The 23,440-nt window shown below is 38.6% G+C and overlaps 1 protein-coding gene across 3 annotated transcripts in view; it reads left to right on the top strand.

The window, feature by feature from the left end:
• DOK7 (docking protein 7) overlaps positions 1-23,440 on the top strand; it is a 65,832-nt gene that overhangs the window by 28,500 nt on the left and 13,892 nt on the right. For all 3 annotated transcript variants that reach the window (XM_040555672.1, XM_040555670.1, XM_040555671.1), the window contains one exon: positions 21,275-21,317. In XM_040555672.1, coding sequence (XP_040411606.1) covers positions 21,275-21,317 — 43 coding nt within the window. The remainder of the gene's footprint in view (positions 1-21,274; positions 21,318-23,440) is intronic.

Here is a 23,440-nt window from a genome sequence, read left to right as displayed (position 1 = left end):
TGCCACTCCTTCTTTAACTGTCTGGTCACCCCTGTGACATACAAATCCACATCTTTTATTTGTGTGTGTGTATATATATATGTTTAAATGTGTGTATATGTATAAAAAGATATATATTATTGTGAAGGGCTGTCAGGTTTCACAGTGACTCTGCTAGCCCTACTAATATCAGTTGGCAAGAATCTCAGGAATAATCAGTAAGCAAATTTAGTGACAGAGAAACGCTGGTGCAACACTTCTACTAACTCTTGTTTTAGCATCATATGCACATTTTTTTTCCCTTACCCAGCTGAAAGTATTTGGGAAAGAATTTATATTAAATTGAATGATTGACAAATTTATTTTTACTTTGGAAAGAAAAAAATAACCTTTTGATACATTGTCAAGTTATTTTTAGCAGTATTTAATAGGTACTGTGTTTGGCTTTTCTTATGGCAAATGCATTGAAAGCAGAAATCCATTGCCGTAACTAAAAAATAATTCTTATTTCTCATGCTCTGAATTGAGATTAGGGCCAAAAGGAGTTGATTTATGAATTAATGAAGACATCAGGTTTTCACATTTATTTGAGCTAATGTTCAAAAGGCTTTAGTGTGCCAGTGTTTGGAGTGCCTTTGCAATTTCAACTTAAGCTGTTAATTAAATTGTGTTGATGGTTTTTTAAATGCCTCCTATTCCAAGTGAGTGGGTGGCCAGAACAGAGGAAAGCCTACAGCAGTAATAATGCATGGAAGCATTTATTTTCTGCCCTGTATGTAAACCTTGGCAAATGGAAGTTAGATTTGGGGATGTTGTCTTTGTGTTGGAGTTCAGCATGTGAAGAGCTGGAGACAGGGTGCAGGATGAAGACGTGCACATGTGGAAGGGCTGGTGGCGTTCGGGATGGGGATTGACTAGATTAAGAGCCACCTGCTCCCCTAATGACAAGGCTGATGAGGAACACAGGGAGAACATACCCTGGGAGGGTGCTGGGGTTTAAACAAAACAGGGGAAGGAAGCCTTTCTGTTTGACTCTGGATGAAGAATAGAACCAGCATGAATAAAACCACTAAATATTGCTTCTTTAATTTCTATATTGTATTTCACATTAGACATTGGGGATTAATAAGCAAGCATGCAGGGTGATTTGCTTTCTATTTTATGTTATTGTAGTGTGCACAAGATGTTCCTCATTATAAACTTCTCAAGGTGTGCCTTTGCTATGTAATTTTTGCCTAGGTGATTTCAGTGCTATAGATTAATGCAGAGATGAATTCTGTGTGTATTGTAAGAATATTTTAAGTTCAGAATGTTGAATTGTTGTGGGATTTCTAAGTAAGGTGTAGAGATTTATTATTAGACTTAATTTTCAGCTACTTAGCTGATACTAATTTGAGGAATGGCATTATACTGTAAGTTTGTTGCTCTGTAACTTCATTTGATGCTGTAGTTTGAGAAACTGTCAACTTTTTTTATAGGGTGTCTTTTTTTACACCATGACTGTTTGTAAATTTTCTGAAAAATAAAATTCTTTTCCAACTGGTTTTGTCCTTTTCCATCTGACAAGTATTACTTATATTTTTGCTTCGCTTTTTGTCCCCTGACCTTCATCATCTCGCAATTTGAATTAACATGGAATGACTCTGGCTTTCTCTTCTTACTGCTTAGTGTTGTACTCAAATCACTGTTGGCAGCTCAGAATGTGTCTATCAACAGGAATTACTTTTATGTATTTCTGGTTCACCTAGACTCATACCTGTGTTAGGAGTTCTTACGCTGCAATCAAGCCTACATTTCTACATACGTTGGTAGTTAACTTGCCACAATAGAGGATAAAAGAAAGCATCAGTTTGTATGTGTCTGTTGTCATCAGTCCTGTACTGGCACTCAGCCACCTATTTTAGTTGATCATTTAAAAATACCAAAGCCTTCTTGGAGACAATGGTCCTGGATTAGGAGCAGGTCCCCCAAAGCCCTCTGTGGGGGCCCTACGTACTATTTATGTAGTTCCTGCTGCCACAGTAACTGTGTGCATCAGACTTTGAATCGCCCAGCATATCTGTACCAAGCTGAAACACAGGGATGCTGCGGTCACCACGCACAAAAGAGCTTAGGGACTCTGTCAGGTAGTAGGACCACAGCTCTGAGTGGCTGAGAACCTCTCCCTCCACAACACAGGGAGACCTGGCACCTGCCTTGGGGGGCTGTGGGGCATTGCTTACGTGGGGAGTTGCTTTGATTAGCTGATAGGAAATTCACCTCTGTTAGTCTGTGCTGTAGAAAATGCTTTATTTTGCACTATAGCTATTAAGAGAGGGCATGTGCATGTCTGTGCTATGGTCTTGGAGTAGGCATTTCATGCAAGGTCCCTGCAGAGCTTCTTAAACAAATGCAACCTTCTGTGAGTGCAGAGTCTCTGGGTAGGTGTAGAGCTGCTGTGCATATCTCTGTTTCCATCGTGCTCTGCAGACCAGGGAGATGAAGCCTAGAGAAGCCCAGGCCCGCTTTGTGGTCTTGCCTGGCCTCACTTACCAAGGTCATGAGCAGCCTGTAACTGGGCTGGGAATATGGCCCCTGTCTTCCAAATCCTGTACACAGCCCCAAACATGGATTTTGCTGGTGCGTCTTCCTTCACTGTAGACACTACTTCTGGAAGGGGTAGAAGAGAAGGCCTGTAAGGTGTAAGCTCCTGTAGTGGAACTCGGGATACAGCAGCTGCAGCCTACACTGTCACATTCATGTAACAGCAAATATTTTCTTTTTTTTTGGCTTTTAATCGGGTACTTTTCTAAAGCAGTATTAAAATAAAGGAACCACAGTAGATCATTATATATAACTTTATTGTAGCTACTTTCTCCTGCTGGAGCCATTACCTCTTTCCCCATGAGATTCGAACATTTTATGTTTATCTTGTAAAGTGTTTATTTCCTTATTTTTCTCTTAAAGCATAGTAACATGATTATTAGTATCTACACGCCTTTTACTTGTCTTTCCAAAGGTTTTATTATTATTGCTATTTTCTATATTATTGATGTGCGATGCTGTAATATCTTATGCTTCCTCCCACTTTCCAAAAAGCTCCAGGCTGTCTAAATCCTCAGTTGAGAACGATGCATTTGTCATCTTCTGTGGTGCTGTTCCTACTTGTCTTTCCGTTTTAATCTCAGAGCTCTGGGCAGTTAGGCATCACACTCACTGTAAAAACTATAAAAGGAACAGTTCACACCTCAGAGGAATCTGGAATTCAGTAGAAGCAGGTATCGTGATCTCAGTAATGATTGTGAGGTCTCTTATGCTTTGGTGACCCCTAATTACAGGTACTATTGGCTTTTGGTATGAATTAGAGAACTTGCATTTGTGCTTCTTTTAAGATTTAATTCCACTTGTTTTTCTTTAAGTCCTGACTGTGACACTTAAATGTGCAGTGAGGTGCATCTGCCGTAACTTGGGTCACAACTTAATGAAGTAACTGTATGCACTGGACGATGATTTGACAATTATTTCTACTACAGTTATTGTAAAAGGCTCAGAAACTTTTACAGTAAAGTATTGTTATTTTCTGGAATTTTCACAGATTTAAACAAATCTTTAAAAACACTGATTTCTTTTAAAACACATTTTTGTGAAATAGAAGAAATCCATGATCATTGCTGCCCTTGACAATGAAGTGCAGTCATTTTTGGAACTGGTTTTCTGTCCTGACAAACGCATACAGCACCACGCAAACCAAAGATTGGAGGAAAAATATGTTCTCCAGTTGAAACTGACAGAGGAAAGAGCAGAAAATATGTGAGGGGAGTGTCAGGCTCAGAGCTTTTGTTTTGTTTTCCCTTTTCTGGTTTTGGCCAGGACACCAGGTATGCCATGGAGTTAACAGCCTTCATCTTACCAAAGTGCTGTTGGGTCTGCTTGTGCACTGTTTTAAGATGTTCTTTATTAGCAGTTCATAGGGGAAGGATGATGATTTATTTTTTTCTTGCACAAAACAATGGCAATAGAACAATACTAAACACTTATTGGCAACAGTCTTCACCCCCAAATAACCAAGAGACCAAGCTTCTTTTTTACTTTGTTCTTGCTGGTAAAGGCTTATATAGATGACCTTTAGAAAATGATTTTTTTTAGAATAGAAATTTCTATTTTAGAATAGAAATTTTCATGTAGATAGCTTTGCTTAAGAAGGTCACTTAATGGGTACAACTCTGGATTTGAGATATCACGGTGAAATAGAAGATATATGCACCCTACAACAATTGTGCAGATTGCTTTTGCCACTTACCTCTTATTTAACATTATACTGGAGATACTCTCCAGCTCATCTATCACAAAAGAATCTCCAGCATTTGTGCTAGGAGTAAAGATTCAAATCTGAATTCAGAATAGCAAGAATTAAGCTCTTAGCACTTCTTGGGATCAGGCACTAAAGTGAAACAGACACCCTGTGGTCTGCAGTGGGAAAGGAGGTACCTGCCAGAGAAGCACTGGTAAGTGAAACAGTATTAATAATCTTGAGAGAAGAGAGCATCTTTCCTACATGCTCAGAATGTAGACAACGTAGCTCAGGAGAACTCATTCTTCTGTACCAAACAGAAATGTTGCTGGATTGCTTTTCTGTCAGACAGCCAACGAAGATACTGATAAACCACAGTATTGACCTTTCATACCCATCATAATGAACAAATGGGCAAATCTACTTCCTCCCCTAAATACAATCGAGCTGGATAACAGCTTTTATTATTACTACAGCTGATGACTACTTCTTCCTCTGTTGAGAGCAATAGCTTATCTGAAGAGAGAGAGAAATAAATGTTTTGAAGGAGGAGGAATCTGACAACGAAAGCTGGAAAAAATTACTCCTTTTGGAATGTAGGATTTGCAGGGTTTTTGTTTTTGATCCAGTTGTAGAGAGACTCAGCAGATTGCTGGGAATGTGGCCAAAATGGAAAAGTGGAAGATTTTTTTCCCTCTTTTTCTTTCTCTCTCTCTCTTTTTCTTTCTCATATACATCCATTTATTTCTGGAAAAAGTCTAGAGAATCCTCTAAAATGTTAGCAGACAACATTTTCCATCTTCATTTTCTAAAAGGTGAAAGTAGAATTCACCTGGGGAGGCAGATAACACAACAGGACGGGGAGAGGGTGGATTAAGTTGCACCATACTCAGAGGGAAGTGAATAGCTCCAGTGTCAGCCCCAGACTGATTCCTAGGTTTGATTCCCAAGCAGTTCATTTCCTCCTGTAACGTCGTAAAAAAGTTACTTTAAAAAAATCTCAATTACTGACTTGCTTTTTTGTAAATTGATTGTAATTTTTATCAATGTTACATTTTTAAGATCATGGATTGAAGAAGGCTAAGCAGAAAATACCCTGCTTTGATTAAAAGTTACTGATACTAAAGTAATTGCATGGCACAGAGAAGGAATGGGTGAGTGTCAGCTGGATAGCAATCATTCAGATGGGATGTCTGGAGGTTTGACAGCAGCTCACTGCCAGTAGATAGGAGGAGTGAAAATAGATGCTCGGTGCTTGTAGGGCCTTTCCTACCAACTCTTTCTTACAGAGCCACTTAAAACTGCGAGTATGGAAATTAAAAGGATGAAATGTGTTCCACCAAAATTACACAAACTGCTTACATTCTTCCATGATCCATGACAACGCATACGAGGGGAATTAGTTTGGGGAATTCAAGATGCGCGATACACTAAATACTTCATGATATCTGTGGAAATACTGTCAAGTGGGCTGATGATATCTGCTAGCACAAATACAGGCTGGGCAGAGAATGGACTGAGAGCAGCCCTGAGGTGAAGGACCTGGGGGTGTTGGTTGATGAGAAGCTCAGCATGAGCCAGCAATGTGCACTTGCAGCCCAGAAAGCCAGCTGTGTCCTGGGCTGCATCAAAAGCAGTGTGGCCAGCAGGGCGAGGGAGGGGATTGTCCCCCTCTGCTCTGCTCTTGTGAGACCCCACCTGGAGCCCTGTGTTCAGCTCTGGGGCCCCCAGCACAAGGAGGACTTGGATGCATTAGAACAAGTCCAGAGGAGGGCCACAAGAAAGATCAAGGGGCTGGAGCACCTCTCGTATAAAGACAGGCTGAGGAAGTTGGGGTTGTTAGGCCTGGAGATGAGAAGGCCCTGGGGAGACCTTACAGCGGCCTTCCAGTACCTAAAGGGGGCTGCAGGAAAGCTGGGGAGGGACTCTTTGTCAGGGGGTGCAGTGATAAGACAAGGGCGGGTGGCTTTAAACTAAAATAGGGGAGATTTACATTAGATGTTAGGAGGAAATTCTTCACTCTGAGGGTGGTGAGGCGCTGGAACAGGTTGCCCAGAGAAGCTGTGGATGCCCTATCCCTGGCAGTGCTCAAGGCCAGGCTGGATGGGGCTTTGGGCAACCTGGTCTGGTGGGAGGTGTCCTCGCCCATGGCAGGGGGGTGGGAGCTAGATGATCTTTAAGGTCCCTTCCAACCCAGACCGTTCTATGATATAGATTTGTAGTGGTCAGATTAGATCCATAAACTATCTGTTGTGTAGAGGTTGTGATATAAGTAAATTGTTACTGTTTCTAACAGAAATGTTCAACCCTATACCAAGTCATACTACTTGGCTCATAAAGAGCAAATAATGTTTTCTAATATTAGCTTAGCAAAGTTTAATAATATGGTAACAACATATGGGCAATGTGATTTTTGCATTGGTTAGCAAAATCATAGCAGTTGTGCCAACAAACCTACTGAAGATGACATTATTACGTGCTACACAAAGGAATCGACTACCACCACCAAAAAATGCACTGAAATGAATTTGAAGAATGAATCATTGTAGTATATATGATCATAACAGAAGGAATACTTTCCTTAGGCAGAACAGACAGAAAACGTGGGTAAGCCATTCTAGTATAGGAAGAAAACCAATACATACCCCAACAGTTTTCAAAAAGGACTGTTTTAAAGTTGCCTTGCAATTTCATGTATTGCTTTATTATCATAGTTGCAAATACTTCTGCTGAAAGGCTAGGGGATGTGCCTACAGGAGAAAAGAAAGGCAGTTCTTCAAAATTCCACATAGCAGAGACTAGACAGCTGGGGTCTATTGTTCCGGACCTCAGGAAATACAGAAGGAATCCATCCTAAAGTTTGGTGTTTTTGCCCTGCCTGGCTTAATGTTTGATGTGTTTTATGAACTTGGTAGCTATGCTGTAAAGCCAGTGGTCTAAGGCAGACTCCTGGTAGGAATTTGTGATGGTGAAGTGCAGATGACAGTGTTTTGGGTTTTCTCTCACTTTTAACAGGATGGAAATCCCAGGGTGTGCAAGAGAGAGAAGAAATTTGAGATTTGGACTGATCCAGAAATTTTGCATTATGGTTTTATTACTATGGCTCTGACCACCTTTGGTCTGTGAATCTGTATCTGGATAATATTTGCTTACCAAGGCTATTGTCAGGATTGATCAGAGGGTGTTTCTACAGTGCTTTGAATATGGACAATTCTATCCAAGTGCTAAATCTATTATTAAATCTGATGTTTTCCAGGCTGCAGTGAGAGAGCCAGAAAGTTGTTTGCCTTTCATGTGAACTGTGAACAGAGAAGGAACTCATTAATAAGAGTTACTAATGAAGAAAATCAACCTGCCAAGATGGAGCAGCTGCTCTACGTTTTTTTTTTTTTTGACATGCTGGAAAGTCTATCACTAATTTTAATAACTTCAAGAAATAGTTCAGAGCCATTTTCTAGTAAATGAGAAAGATCAGAGTAGTGGCACCGAATATATTATCTCCACAGAAAAGTTTTGTGTGACATAGAACTTGAATGGGGTCTTTCAAGAATCGCAGCATTACTGGGAAGAAGTTATTAATGCAGGAACCTTTGCACTCAGTGGATTTAGAATCTGAGGACATGGCTGTTGAAAATCAGTTCTTTATAAACATGGGATTAATTAGAGGGTTGAGGTATTTTTTTAGCATTTAGAAAGGTCTAAGATATCAAGAACATGCTCAAGAACAGGACTAAAGTTCAAGCAAAGTTGCAACAACAGAGGAAGAAAAGAAAAACATAAAAGCTGGCAACATCCTTATCCAATAAAGAATTTCTGTGTTCTGGAGAAATGTGTCTTCAGAATCTAGAGACGCACGCCCTTAAATGACTATAATGACTATGGAGAGGCATATTGCATCTTTTTTTTTTTTAATTATTATTATATTTTTTTTCTTTGAGGTCAAAAGCAGTTTTGCCTGACTAGGGAATAGGTAAAAGTCCAATGTGTGAGAGCCACAGGGAACTTGTGGAGCAGTTCAAGGTGTCTGCAGCTGAGTATTTCAGCTAGTCAGCTTGACCCATCTTAAGTACGTAGATACTGACTGTTGAGTTTCTTTGGTGCTGGTTAAACTCAGATCTAAGCCAGAACTAAGGTGACACAACAAAACCTTAAAGTTACAGCAACTGAGCAAATCCTTTTACAGTGTAAAAAAAATACTATTTACCCCACTTTTTACTAGTTGCACACAACCTTTCTGTACCGTTCTTAAATGATGTTATGAAGGGATGGACTTCCCTGCGTTCTGGCCATTCTTGCTAGGGTAATAACATCTTAAGTGTTGAAGGATCCCTTGAAAATCTTGAACTTGCTTCAGGGAGTAATCCCACCCACAGGCATAGGACAGAAGTGTAGGAAAAATGTTACGTGGAGCAACTACTGTTCCTTTTCCATCCCATCTGCTTCAGCTCCAGTGAAGTTTGGTGCATCAGTGTCTGCCACAACACACATTTTTTGTGCGTGTAAAAGTTAGGCTGAGCTTGCTGGGGTAGGTTGGGGCTGTTAAGATCAAAACAAGTGACGGTTAATGTGATCCATGTGACAAATGACAGCCAGGATGGGGTAAGTGAATGCCAGAGTGTTATGTACAGATTCTAGGCTGCAGTAAAGCCTCTCTGTTGCTCTGCATTTATACCTCCCTTTGCTTTAGTTTTTAGGTGCTTCCATGCTGCCTTTCCTAAACCAGGACAGATGAAAGAAAGCGGTCCATGAGACTTTGTCTGATGCAGGACATTCCCACACAAGTCCAAAGAGTGGATGGAAAAGGGGCTTTGAAAGGGACTTTGTGCTCCTAAGTCTTGTCACATGAGGATATCACGCTATTCGCAGCATAAACTGCAGCAGCCAGCTGTCAGTCAACTGAAATGACTGTTTCAACAGCTGGGAATCAGTGGGACATGAGCTTTGGCCGTGTTCCTTCTCCCCTAGCCACATCCTTTGTAGTAGTTTGGATTCTGTGGAATCCTCTGCTAATTCAATGCTGATTGGAAGCAATTTTGAATGCACAAGAAATTCAAGACCGGAAAATATTAAGGAAATATAAACCTTTTCCAGAGCTGGTTTATTGCAAGGACAGAGAAATGTTAAGTGGGCTATATCAGGGCTCATAACTGTATACCTGAATCCTCTGCAGCACTGGCAAAACTTTTCCAGATGAAGTTTGCAAATTCAACTCGTTCCTTGAGACTGAAAGTTAAGCAGAACACATGTGCTATGGAGATAACTGCTATAGAAAGCTTTGGAAAGCTACAGAAATAATTATACCTAATAATTTATAGCAGTGCTTTCCGATGTAGGAAAAGCCTGTGAGCAGCCCCCATGCATAGTTAAGTATCTGTATCCTTTGAAGCTGTGCAGTTTAATTATAGTTTCATTACCTTTGACAAACCATAATTTCAGTGATGGCTGGGCTTGTCTTAATCTTACTATTTTGAGCTTTCGCTCCCTTGTTTGTCCTTTTAGTTCCATCCATTTCTTTCTAGTGTTGATCACTGATTATCTTGTTAATCATTTTTCTGGCAGAAGTTGACTAACCTTAGCTATAAATGTGGGATTGCAATTGAAAAAGAAGGAAAATGAATGCAAAGATGGTATGCAAGGCTTTAATCTTTATTCTTCATAGGTTCATAATTAAGCCCACTCTAGTTCTCTCTTTGTGTGGAGCAGGATGCACAGGTTATAGCAAGGATTCTTTTCTTCATGTCTTTATGTGGAATGGGCTGGGAGGAAGGAATCAAATAGCTAGTCTAATGCAACTTGGCATGGTTCCTTTGCCTACAGAACAGGCCCAAGTGTATTTTTAGTGCAAGTACAAGCTAAGCTCTCACTGTCGAACACTTTGAGGGAAGTGGAAGAAGCAGCAGAGCTTTCTTAGGGCAGTCCCTAGGTGAACATTTCAAAATGGTAATTACAGCTTAAAATAAACTTTCTTCATCTCTAAGAATCAGTAGACATAGGTTTAATTTGTCATAAATGTTTGAGATTTTACTTTGCTAGCCATTGAGATATTTCCATATTTCAGCCCTTCTTTGTTTATCATTTTTCACTGTAGCTGTGGTGGTGTAGTTGAATCCATGAGTTCCCTTTATTTTCTTCAAGGACAGATGACTTGGTTTTACAGTCTTGTTGCAAGCAGAAAGCTGTGTAAAAGGAAAACCTTCTGCATTTTTGTATAATATGTGGAATTAATTTTCTGCTAATCGGGAACTTTTTAACAAGCATAGTTGTGGTGAGTTAGAATGCTTCTCAGTACAGTTGCATAAGAACTCCTTTGAAACATGTAAAATGTCTCTTACACATTTTGGCTGAAGTCATCCCCCTTCCTCATCAGAGAAGGAATGGTTCTGGGTCAAGAGTTGAATGAATTATTAGAGCTTTTGTTTTATACACCTCTTCCTGTGTAAATTTGCCATAAGGCACCCTTTCCTAATTGAGAAGGCAAGAATATCTGAATCCCTTTGTGTGTGCATGTTAATGCCTGTCCTTTGCATTTATGTTCAGTTGCTGCAAGCTTCCTGCTAAGCAGTGCTTTCGTATTGACTTTTAAAATCTTGAAATGGGATAGTGTTCCTGCTGCATCAGAGCTCAGTTATTTCTGGGATGTGCTATTGTAAGAAAATGTAGAAAAACACTTGCCGTTTGTCAAGCTGTCCACATTTCACAGGTGTTTCTGTGCTACTGATATCCACAGTGGTGGAACTGTTAATCTTGTGAACTTTAAAATACGAAAGAGATGGATCGTGTGAGGTGCTGCATCCTGTCTGTGTACACCCTGCCTCTTCTGTGTCTTTTACATACAGAGCAAGAAGAATGGGGTTAGGAAACCAAACTGCTTATTATCTGAGCAGTAAAATCTGCTTTTACTTGGACCTACTTGGGCCCCATCTGGGGCTTATTTTCAGTGGTACAGTAGTTTTGTCTGAGTCTCTACCCTGAGTGGATTTCATTTGGTACAGAATGAGTGGAATTTAACGCATCTGTTGTACAAGGAAGCTCAGACCAGCAAATGCAGGGAAATTGAGTGTATTTTAAATATAAAATATTCTTGCAGTAGTGTAATGCTACCCCCTGTTGGAAATTAGAATATATGGAATTTAAACTGGAATACAGGGAAGTGTTTGACTTTGTGTGTATGACTTTCTGTCTATTATACTTGATAGGACTTTAGAAGTGCCAGTCTCTATTATATACATATATATGTATGTATATAATATATATAAATATATATGATTATTTTTTTTTTTGCATAAATAGAAAATTCCCCCCAAGCCCCGTCATCAGAACTGAATCCTTTTTGAAATAATCTTTTCATGTTAACATAGGTGTTTTTCTTTCTTTTTTTTTTGTAAGATAGATGTGATACCAATATGTAACCTCCTATAGCCATGTTGATTTCTATTGTTCATAAACATCCATCCATTCATAAAGTCCTTACCACTTCTAAAAGAGAAACACATTCTGTCTTTCTGCATGGCTGAAGTTACTGTACACACTATAATTCAGCTGTGTTACAAATAACAGCACTCATGTTCACCCGTGACAGTGTGAATGGTTAAAGCAATGCTGTGGGTGCACTGCTGAGCCTTCAACAGTCAGAACAAATACATATTTGAACTCTTTTGCTTAACCATCACAGCTGGAGTTTCTGTATGTAGCTTAGGAGAGTGGCTTAACTAACAAGACGCTGGCTGAGCAAGGCTCTGAAAGGGGAAAAGGGAATGTAATGTTATTATGAAAACATCCCTAAAAAGTTGACAAAACTATCACAAGTTAGAAAAACTGCTGAGTGTCTTATGCTTAAATTAAAAATTGTTCTTTTTTATAAAATTCCAGAACAGGTCTTCTGCTACTCTGAATCACCACAGCTCAGCTGAGAAGTCAGGGGGAAGGCAACGTACCTGATTTTTACTGCCTGGAAGAATTTGCTGTATTTATTTTGGCCTTAGGAATATATTATATGCTGAATTTAAGACTATATCAGGAGTATCTGCCCTGAATCTTAGATCTGAATGTTTCTTGAGAGGAATCTCATAGCTGGAGAAAAAAAGTTACCATTTCAGAGCTTGAATGTACTTGATGGTTTATTTTATTGGCAATTGTGTAAGGAGTCTTTCTTGTCCTGAATGGCAGAATGATTTTATGCAATGGTGAAAGATGAGGCAGTAAAGACTGATAATAATGCATTTTATTCTATATCTAGCATCGGCTCATAGGTGTATTTGTTCAGGGTTCTGTGCTCTGAAATGAGGTGATAAGTACTATGCCCCAGTTGTTGTGTTTGATGAATATACCTTATGACATTTGCATATGGTGTTTTTATTTCTTATGAAGAATTGTTTTTAGTTCCTGCTTTCTAACTCCTGCATCAATTCTTGGCATGTTTCTCACATACAGAGAACAAAAATTATTTTAGAGGCAATTTGCTGTCTCTTGCTTAGCCATTTCTTCTGGCTGGTTGAATTCTTCAGCCTGGCCATAGCTCCTGCTATGAAAGCCGTCCTCTGAGGTGAAAGGTGTCCTGATCATAATCCAATGTCTTTGTGGTGTGAGGTCTGTCATGAAGCTTAGATGAGATCCTATGTTCTGGAATACTCATAATCATTAGTGTCCACCTTCTGACTGGAGTGGCTTATATAGATCCACCTTGAGGATTTGCTACTGCAGTATCTCTCTCTTCAGCTTGTCACTGTACCGTACCCATCCTTGTAACAGCTCCCTGAGAGAAAGAAGTGCTTCTACCTGCATAGAAATCAGTGCTGATTTTTTCCCTGTGGTTAAGGACAGATGGATCAAATTCCCAGGGGAATTCAATCATCTGGAACCAACATAGCTTTTTTTTTTTTTTTTTTTTTTTTTTTTTTTTAAGTACTATAAGAAAAATAAACCTTAAAAATATACCTCCTTATGAAATTAGTTCAAAAATGTAAGACTAAAAATACCCTGAATCTCTGTTTGAGGGAGGTGGTGGAATGTCTTTACATCTCAAAATCTGTTGTGGTTTGGGACATTTCTCTGTAACCACAAGCATGGAAAAATGTCTAGCTGATACTGGTGCTAGGACCATTTCTGATGGTTTAGTGTTGTGTGCCTTCATACTCTGCTCAGGGTGAGCTTTATTGGTTTGTGTCAGATATTTGTGCCCTTGACTTTTTTTGGTCTAGCTTAGAAATATGCAAGCTTGGCTTGTGTTAGTGCCTGGAAACAGACACAAACTTCACTGATGTGTTTACACCAGCTATTTTATATGTATTGGTTGGGATTACATAGCTGTCTCCTTTAGCATTCTGCCTAAACACTTTTGCATGTAATGTGTGATGTTAAAAGGAAGTTATTTAGGTTGAAAAGCTAAACCCTTTACTGTTAAGGAATTGACAGATTTACAGTTGCTCCTGCTGTCTTGATTTTACCAACACGTGTCTCTCTTAGGCAGTGAATGGGGCAGATGTCCCATGGAAAAGATGATATGTGACCATGTAATTAATTGCATTACAGTCCAGTTTGGCACAGGACTAGTGTGACTCTTTGGTATATACTAATTCTAGGTCCATTTTTGAATACCAAAACAAGAACAAACCACATTACTTGTTGCTGTGTCAGCTTCCTCGTGCCAGTACCATATCGGTAGCAGGGCACGAAATTTGACCCTTCAGCATTGCAACCCAGACTCTACAATCTGAAATTAGGGGCTATGGCCACTGGCTGGAAAAGGCTTTCATGTCGGGTGGAAGCTGGGCAGCTGGGTCCAGGTACTGGCTTTTGTGGCAGCCATGGCAGAAGGCTCAGCCCAGGCTTTCTTACTGTCTTAAGCGAACAGAGGATAATAAAGAGAAGGATTGTTTATGTTGTCCTGCTGGACTGTTGCATGCTGGCGACAGTACTTTCGTGGGCCTCATGGCGGCCTGCAGCTCCCTCACTAGGGGAGCGGAGGGGCAGGCGCTGAGCTCTGGTCTCTGGGGACAGTGACAGGAACCGAGGGAATGGCATGGAGGTGGGACAGGAGAGGGTCAGGCTGGCTTTAAGGGAAAGGTTCTGCACCCAGAGGGTGGTCAGGCACAGGAACAGGCTCCCCAGGGCAGTGGTCATGGCCCCAAGGTGCTGGAGTTCAAGAAGGATTTGGACAACGCTCGCAGACATGTGGTTGAATTTTTGGGTGGTCCTGTGTGGAGCCAGGAGTTGGACTTGATGATCCTTGTGGGTCCCTTCCAACTTGGGATATTCTATGATCTTGTAGTGTGTCATTTTCAGAGCTGCAGTATGATGTCAGTGGTCGTATTCTGGCAAATGGCTCACGGCCCACAGCAAGAACCAGAGGGCCCCTCTCAACAAAGGCCTGTGACTGGCACAGTAGTTTGAAGTCACCACTGAAGCGTTCCTCTGTAAAAATATAAGAACAGCACACAGATCTAGACTAGCACTAAACGATACTTTTAATTCTTTTTCATCTCTTTTGGTTTAAACAACATCTCTAACCTGTGGGTTAGTTGGGCTGTGACTATTCCGCAGGTTTTAGGAGGCACATTTTAATGTGACACAGGGCACTGCTTGCTGGTGCCACTAAAATCATCAGCTTCATGCTCCAGAAAATAGCTGATGTTTAGGTTTGGCTGAGCAAACTGAGATGTTTCTGAACTGACTTCAGCAATCCTTCCGTAAGCCAGCAGTTGGCTTGCGACAGATGAAGCTGAGTAATCAGAAGTTTGTGGCTGAAATTGGAGCCCTGCACCTGAAGCATGCCATGGTCCGGAGTTTCTGTTTCATTTGGAGTTGTTACGAAAGACTGTAGAGTTTAATAATTTTGTATTGTCTGTTCAGAACCTGATCAACTGCTGGGCATTGTGAAACAGCCCAGCAAAGCAGATGACCTTTAAAGGTTGCTCCACATGTCCATATTTATTGACCTTTCCTGGGAACTCTTTTTTTTTTTTTTTTTTTTTTTCCCCGTGGCAGCCTAGGCATTTCAGCTTTAAACTTTTCTTTTGATTTGCTCCAAGAATAAGTCATAGCCTTTAATCCTCATGACAAAAGTACATTAGCTGTGAGTTTCATTAGGAACTGATTTATTTTTGCTGAAGTATTTGAGCTTTGCAGAACTTTGGACACGTTCGAGGCATTTTCTTTTCCATTTTCTAAAAGCAGTTTAGAATTTTGTATTTTTGTAATGCTAATTTCAAAATCCTCACTCAGGATTTCCCATTGAATCCTTTGCTTCCTTTTTGAAGTTGCCCACAGCTCAAGATGCTATAGTCATAAACATAACTGCAACCTGCTGCCTCCTTCTACATACAAATTATTTGAAGCAACCACAGGGATACCGATGAAGGGCCATCAGCTGTATACAGCAGGCATGAGAATGTTCATTGTTAGGGAAGTCTGCTTCGTTTTTCTCTTTTCAGTGACCATCCCATGGATTCTGAGTCATGATTTTGATGGTCTTCTATTAAATAACTGGATGTTTTGCATGGCATTGATAAAGCACAGTGGCTTCAAAAGTAGGGGGAGGGAGAAGAGGAAAAAATCTAGGTCATAATCTTCCTGAAGAGTAAGCAGCTGGACAGTGTTGCAATCCATCTTCTCCAATTATGAGTGTATTTTTGATATGTGCAGGATAAAAATCTGAGTGCAGATAATTGCTCCTATCACTGCTTCCTCTTTCCAAAAAAGAAGATGGGGTCTTCTCATTTATGTTGAGCCTTTCTTCCAGTCTGAGGATCCAGGCTGTGGCAAAGCTTCATAGATATGCATAAACAAATGCAAATGACACTTAAACCGTTGTACATCTAGCTCTTACTAGGTTCAGAATAACGGAGCTATAAAAAACTTAGATGAGCTGAAAGCAAAGCTTTAGTTCCAAAGATACACAAAGGGAATGACATAAGCTGTGGCTGATGAGGTGTGTCTGAAATGTTGACAGTAATCAGGCAAATGGCATTTCATTTCTCTTGCCAGTGACGATGGAGACCAGCTCAGCATAGCAAACTACAGAAGCTGATCTACTCTTTCTTGGAAGCATGGCTTTCTCCTTTTTTATCAGCCATGTTTAAAAATATGAAACAAAAATCTTTTGGCTCTTTGAGAATATGTGTTTTATACCCTCAGAGCCAGTAGTAGGAGGAATTAGCCTTAAGAGTGATTTGTGTATGTAGAGAAATGTAGACGTGTTGCTCTTTAAATGGGACAGTATTTGTGTCTGTTTTTTTTTTTTTTTTTTTTTTTTTAAATGAGGACTGATTTAGAAAAACATGTATTTCATGGAATTTAAAGTGAATCAAACTTTGAATAAAATCAAATGAAACAAAAAACAAAGAAAAAAGGAGAGAGATATATCAAATATGCATAAGAAAAAATAATCGATTTTTGATTGTAAAAATAATTGTGATGGTTATTTGCACACACACACACACACAAATAAATGCCAAAGCTTAGATTCTGTTCAGCTGTTTAGGGCAACAGAGCTAGTCTATGAATAATGATCCAGCGTATCAAACTAGTGGTTCTCTTAACATCTATCATTGAACCCTACCCAAGTTATTTGGAAGCAGAACATCAAAAATGAATGTCATCTGACAGCAGCCAGATCACTACCAGAGTTAAAATAGCCCTGGACATGTAGTTCATGATGTGTGATATACAAGTGGTACATATCCGTTTACTGTGGGTGTTGTAGTGGTGAGGTTGTTTGAACTAACAACCATGCATCACATATTTCAGCACTCAGCTCGTGGGTCACAGATAAAAGAATCCACATTAGAATGATGTTTAACCTAAATTATTTTACAAGTAGCAGTAGATTTCCAGGATTTAGATACTCTCATCATTAATTATTGTCTGAATATCATATCAGGCATAACAAAAGCATGTTATCTGAGTGAGGTCACTTACTCATTTTCTTCTTTGGCTTAATGGTAGTTTGAGTTCTGTATTATACTCTGCATTTGAAAACCATGCACTTACACCTGTACGTTATGCCATAATAATTTATTTTTTTTTGTTTCCTACAGACCAAAGCATGTTTTGTCTTTGTTATGTAGAATGAAAAAAAACTTTTAAGTCGCTAATCTCATTCTTTCTACTGGGTTGCCTCAGCAGCAGCCACTGTAAGTTAGTGGAGTTTCTCTCTTATTAAGGATTGTGACAGGAGGCCTCGTAGTTGCAGAAATAATAGAATAAATGCAGTGAAATGAAATGAAAACAACAACTTTATAGTCTGGAAAAATCACTTGATAACAAAAGATTGCTTTTATTTTTTGTTATTATCTTTGACTTTTTTTTTTTAAAATCTAATCACATCTGATTCTTCTGTTTATTTGTTGTCTTCCATCTATTCACTATAATTCCAACAATATTTTATCAGTGTCCCATATCTGATGAAATTTCACACATCTAACTTCTGCCAGCCCTTTTGCATCTTTTTGTCAGGTGTGATCTAATCTTGTAATAATGAGTTTGAAGGTATATTTGTTTGGTATTATTTGTCTAGTCTTCATCAGTTTTCTTATCTTACCCACCTAACCCATACATTCTTATGAAAAACTATTTAGAATTTATTTTCTAAGAGTGAGTAGGAATTCCAGTCATGAAATAAGACTCCATTGTTGAACAAACTGTACATATGTTAACAAGGTGACATCTCTTTAATTTTTGGCGATTTCCATATGATATATGATGTGCAGAATAAATAGAAAATGATGGTTTGAATGCTGCACTCACATTCAGAGGTCTGAACTTCATGTTGATTTTTTTATTTTGTTTGGCATTGTGCTGCTTAATGTGAGTTAAAAATCAAAGTTTCTGCAGCTGAAACATTCAGCATTGCTAACTTTTCAATCCTTCTGTTTCTTGCAGAAGTACTATACTTACTCAATGTTGAGAGGAGGGAAAAAGGGCAAAACTTAATTTGCAAGTAAATCAAGTAGTTACAATTTGGACTTAAAGGGGGAAAAGCGATAGTTAGCAAGTAGGAGGCAGTGCTATTTTGCAAATAATAACTTTGCTATAAATTGAGGAGAAAACCAATTCTAGTAAAAATATTTGTTTCTTTGCATCACTGTTGTTTGTAAGAGCTGTAATGCTGAAAGAGTTCTCCTCTCTGGGAGGCTCAAAGAATAAACAAAGACTCAAAGTACCTTCTTTCTTTAAAGAGCTCTCCATCTCCTTGCAGGTTTTCTTCTTTCTATCCTTTATTTCTATCCATGTTTTTACCATATTTTATGATATTCTGATGTGCAATGCATTTATGGGAAAAGAGTTAAAAATATTTTCAGACTTGCTATCTAGTTTCATGCATCAAGCACAAGCCCTGAATGACAGCAAGGCTGTGCAGATAATGAGTCTAGAGGAAAAAGGGAGGAAGATAAAGACTTTTTCCCCCTCTCCAAACAATTTGTGGTTGACTTTGTGAAATGATAAACATATGGTTCTCCCCTACCCCCCAAGTTACAAAAATACTCCTTTGTAAAAGCAAAAAGTTGCAAGAAAGTTGTGAGATCCTTTCTTATTAGCAAGATTTGAATTTTATGCATTTCAACACTGCAGCCTGCCACTTTCTATTTCTTTAACTAAACTAGCAGGTATTACCTTCAAGACAACATAATCTGTTTTACATCCACAGACACAAAAAAAGTCAGTTTTTTTTTTTCTGTATTCTATATTAATATACCCATAATAAATTATTGGAGACAGGAGAAATGTATTTTTGAAGTCTGATATAAAAAACAGAGACAAAAAATGTAGAAATTCTATTGTAACAGAAAAATATTATGTTACCTAAATATACACGATATTACTCACATTGGATTACAAAGTCTTCTGTATGTTACCTGAGCAGATAAGTATGCATACTCTCCTGCTGAAAGCAGCATCTTCTGTGATGGCACACAGTAACTATAGGAACAAAAACCATTCCATATGGTTAAATTATTATTATTTTTTAATTATTTTTTATATTTTTTTTTCCAAAATACTGCAGGATGATTTTTTTGTTGTTGTTTCAGAAATGAAATCTGGGCTATGTTTCTGATCCCTCCACCCCCTTTCCACTCTAAACAGTTGCTCACATTCAGTGTCTCTTATGTTAAAACATACTGCTAGCATAAAAGCTGCATAAACGCTGAGGGTGGAGATTCCATGTCTGCAATAGGATCAGGCTGGTCTGTTGTCTGATGTGTGCTATGCTACTATTCCAGGCTGTTTTGTGTTGCGGATATCAAAATGGCATTCAAAAAAATCCTTACACCCCCAATGGTCCAATGAAGCTCTTTTAATGTGTATTTTATTGTGTGAAGCAGAATCACAGTAATCTTTTCTAATCTTTTTCCACTTCAGTGCAAGTTCCATCAAAGCCAAAGAGTCTTTCCACTTGCATTAAGTGAAGTTGGATAGAGTTGCTAACTCTGACAGTTTTTCTTGTATGTCACATTTATAGTTTCTGAAAAATGGAAGGCAGCTCAGAAAAAGAGTTTTTGAAGTAGTAAACGAAAGGAAGCCTTAAAGTGATTAATATACCATCAGGAAAATAATCTCTGATTCTTGAATCAGAAGCTACATTACCACTTGAAAGCATCCTGACACATAATTTCACAAAGTATTTCTTCTGGGAATTTCTGTGCTTAGATTTTTATTTTTATTTTTTTTCAGGTGGAATGAATACTGTGAAATTCTATTCCTTCCATCTTGCTGTTCAGTGGTGTCACCTTGTTCTGAATTAAGCAATGCATTATGTAATAAGCTTTACATCTTAATATGTTTGCTCTAAGACGACCTTGTGCAGGAATTAGTATGGCTTGAACTTTTTAGTACATAAATAAACTATTTTGTTTTCTGTTGGGAAATTTTGGGAAAGTTAACACAGTGCTTGTACAGAGGTGAAGATAAGTAGTACATATAAAGTCCTGATAGCTTCTCAAAAGCTACCAGTTCATAGGAAAGCACAGGAAACATATCAGAGGTCACAGGAAAGTCTGTGTGTTTAGATTAAGAGAACCGAATCCAGGTGTTAACATAAAACAAAATTTTACTGCTTTGGAATTAAGCAGTGTTACTGCTCAGCTCTAGGAAGCATATAGTGTTTCTCCACTTCGAAGTCCAAAAGAGCATTTATTAATCAAAAAGAATAGATCGCGATGATGAATTATTGCTCTTGCCAATATCCCAGAAGTAAAAGAGATCTCCTTGGCAGAGTGGTGATCCGCAGCATAGAGTGGGCTGGCTTCACAGCCTACCTTGATGTTTTAGTGCAGGAGCAGCCTTGATGCTGTCTGGAGATCAAAGTGCCAGAGCATCCTCCAGATCATCTTTAAATGACGTAGAGTAGCTGAGAAAAATCTGGCCTGCATATTTTGGTGCTTACTGTTGGGTGTGGATGGGCACTGGTACTCAGGCTGCCTGCTTTGATGTGCCTCAGCTGCCATTGTACCACCACGATACCAGTAATGTGAAGTAGCTGAGATGGCCCAAAGCTTTTCTAGAAAGACCTTGATGTCTCTGGTGGAATTTGTAGGCAGTCTGAAATTGATCTGAGCTCCAAAATAAAATATGCTGGTTTTATGCAGCTGGGACAAGCACACCCAACTTTGGTCTGCTCACAGCACCTACCACTTTAAGCTAATATAGACATGGCCTTAATTAATCTGTTAATTCATTAATCTGTTACTCCAACTCAGTGCTAGCTGTGTCTGAATACCAAATTTTTTTGCTTTTTGTAGTTCGGTTCAGGACTGATTCAATTGTGCTAAGCCTCATTGAGCTTGCTGCAGCAGTTGTAAAGCAACCAAAGCAAAGTTAGTTTGCTTTTTACTAGTACATGAGGGTTTCACAAATTATTTCTGTTCTAAGCACCTTCAGGTGTGAACACTTTTGTGTGTGTTCTGGATTTGAACAGCATGTGTTAAGCCTTTGCAACGGTGAAGTGTTTTCTCTTCCATTCTTCCTATACTTCGTAAAATTTCTATTGCATGTAAAGATTTTCATTCTAAAATTTTCTGTTTTCTTTAGGGATCAGCAATATTACAGTCTGGAGTCTTACCAGCTATACCAGGTAGGAACCACTTAGTTATTTGTTTTGTTAAAAAATGATGCCCAAATGGTCCCAAACAGTGATCAGCAAAACAGCAGACTTATGGAAGTAGAACTAAAGACTGTATTGAGAAGCATCGTGCTTGTGGTGGGTTTTGCTGCTGCTATTCCTGAGACTGACATTTATGAAGTACATTGTAATCTGTAGTATCTTCTGTTGTAAAGATTAATGTATTTGATTGTTCCCACCATTTTATAATGTAAAGAGGTTCAAACTTGTCAGTTTCTATAGAAAGTTATTTATTGCTTTTCCTGCTTACATTCTCAAAGTCAAGATGAAGTTCTTTTAGGCTATACTAACATCAAAGGCAAGCTTGATTTATATGTTTTGTGTATATAACTAGTTTTCTAAATAACAAAAAACCACAGGAATGGATGCTTAACAGAGGCAATATGGAGTGGCTTCTCTTATGCCCATGAAACTGCTGACAGTCAGTAAATTACATCATCATTTTGCTTCACACATAACATTTTGTAAGGCTTTAAGTATGCTTGGTTTTGTATACTGTTTCCATTTCGTTCTTTGAGAGATCTGTGCAGGGAAGTTGTTTAGTTTCTTAAAGATCTTTGTATTCATTAACTATTTACTTGATAATTCAATAGATACACTAAATTTATCATGTACTCTACTTCCAAAAGAACACTACTTCGTGCTTGGGTTTCTTTATTAATTTAAAAACCTTGGCAAATACATAAAAAAAAAGTAGCTGACTGATGCTTGTGTGAACAAATCCAGTAAGATTCTTAGGATCAGGAGGTGTCTTTGAAGAAGGTCGTAAGTAATTCTATTCCTTTGTTTGTCTTAGCAGGAGAAAATCCAGAAGCATGTAGCAGATCTTATTCCTAGTTATTCCACTCGAGTCAGTGGAATTACTCTTGATTTATAGAGGTCTAAGTAGAAGCACAAATTGGATCATTACATCTAATTTTATTTTTCCATCTAATATTCAGGTTTCTAGTCCCCTAATCAACCCAAGGAAACCAGAGCAATTCTTATGATGTGTGTGTAAACGTAGGGGAACTTGCGTCTATAGCTAGGTGTGGTGGGTACAATATTATTTCTACATTGAGGTCAGTGGCAAATTAAGTGTGCATGCAAACAAGATCTGCTGAGAACTTAATCTCAGGGTATTCATGCAGGTGAAGGAGTTAGATGTTTTGAAAAAACTTATCAAAAGCAAACTGGAAATGCAGATAGAAGGCAGCTTTTAAGATCCACAAAAAGGGAAGATGCAACACTGGAAAAAAATGGGTCATTTTTCATATCTGGTACACTAGGAAAAGAAACAAATATTTGTTGGAATGCATATAAAATGATTTAGGTGGATACAGCAGCTGAAGTTTTTAGCCGTCTTTGTGGGGTTTTCAGCTCTCAAATAGTCTCCTGTGATTCTGTTACTATGTATACCTGTAGAACTTTATTCTTCAATACTTTACAGCTTTTCAGAATAGAAGGAAAAAACATGGTTTCTCTCATTGTCTCATTTTATTATCCTCAAATGTTCTATTTGGAAGTATTGTTTTTATATATGTGAACATTTCAAGTGTAGTTAAACTTGGTGTTGCAAAGCTTTCAAAATAATACTGTAGCCTTTCAGTGTTTTGCGTAATTCTGGGCATGTACTTAATGTCCCTTGGTGCTGAGCCGTAATGCAAACAGTTATATTGGACTAAAGGAGCAGCATTAGAACTTTTCTGTCTCTCTCATGTTTTTTAATCCATTTTTTGTGGATAACATAGAAGCATACTAATTTGAGAAAACTACTTTCAAAATTGGCTTGCACACTACATGGCAAGTTACCTTTACTAACGTGTGTGCAATGTTATAGTGACCCAACACAGTTTTATTGTTTGCTAGTACCAATATCCACAAGCATATTTTATTTCTATCATATAAAGGGTTGTATATTTTTTTTCATATTTTTTTTTTTTTTTTCATACAAATGCCAACACACCTCTTTTAGTGCTACAGGTGTCCACATGAACTGTTCAGCAATTTTTGCTCGAGTGCCTCAGTTTTGTATCAACAAATGGAGTTACAGAATCAGGATAAATTGTTTAAATGTTTTTCAGTATATTGTCTGT

Source organism: Cygnus olor, chromosome 4, assembly GCF_009769625.2.
Source record: "Cygnus olor isolate bCygOlo1 chromosome 4, bCygOlo1.pri.v2, whole genome shotgun sequence".
In the NCBI taxonomy this organism is placed as follows: domain Eukaryota; kingdom Metazoa; phylum Chordata; class Aves; order Anseriformes; family Anatidae; genus Cygnus; species Cygnus olor.
The sequence above is the reverse complement of the archived record's forward strand: the minus strand, read 5'-3'. Positions and strand labels throughout refer to the sequence as shown.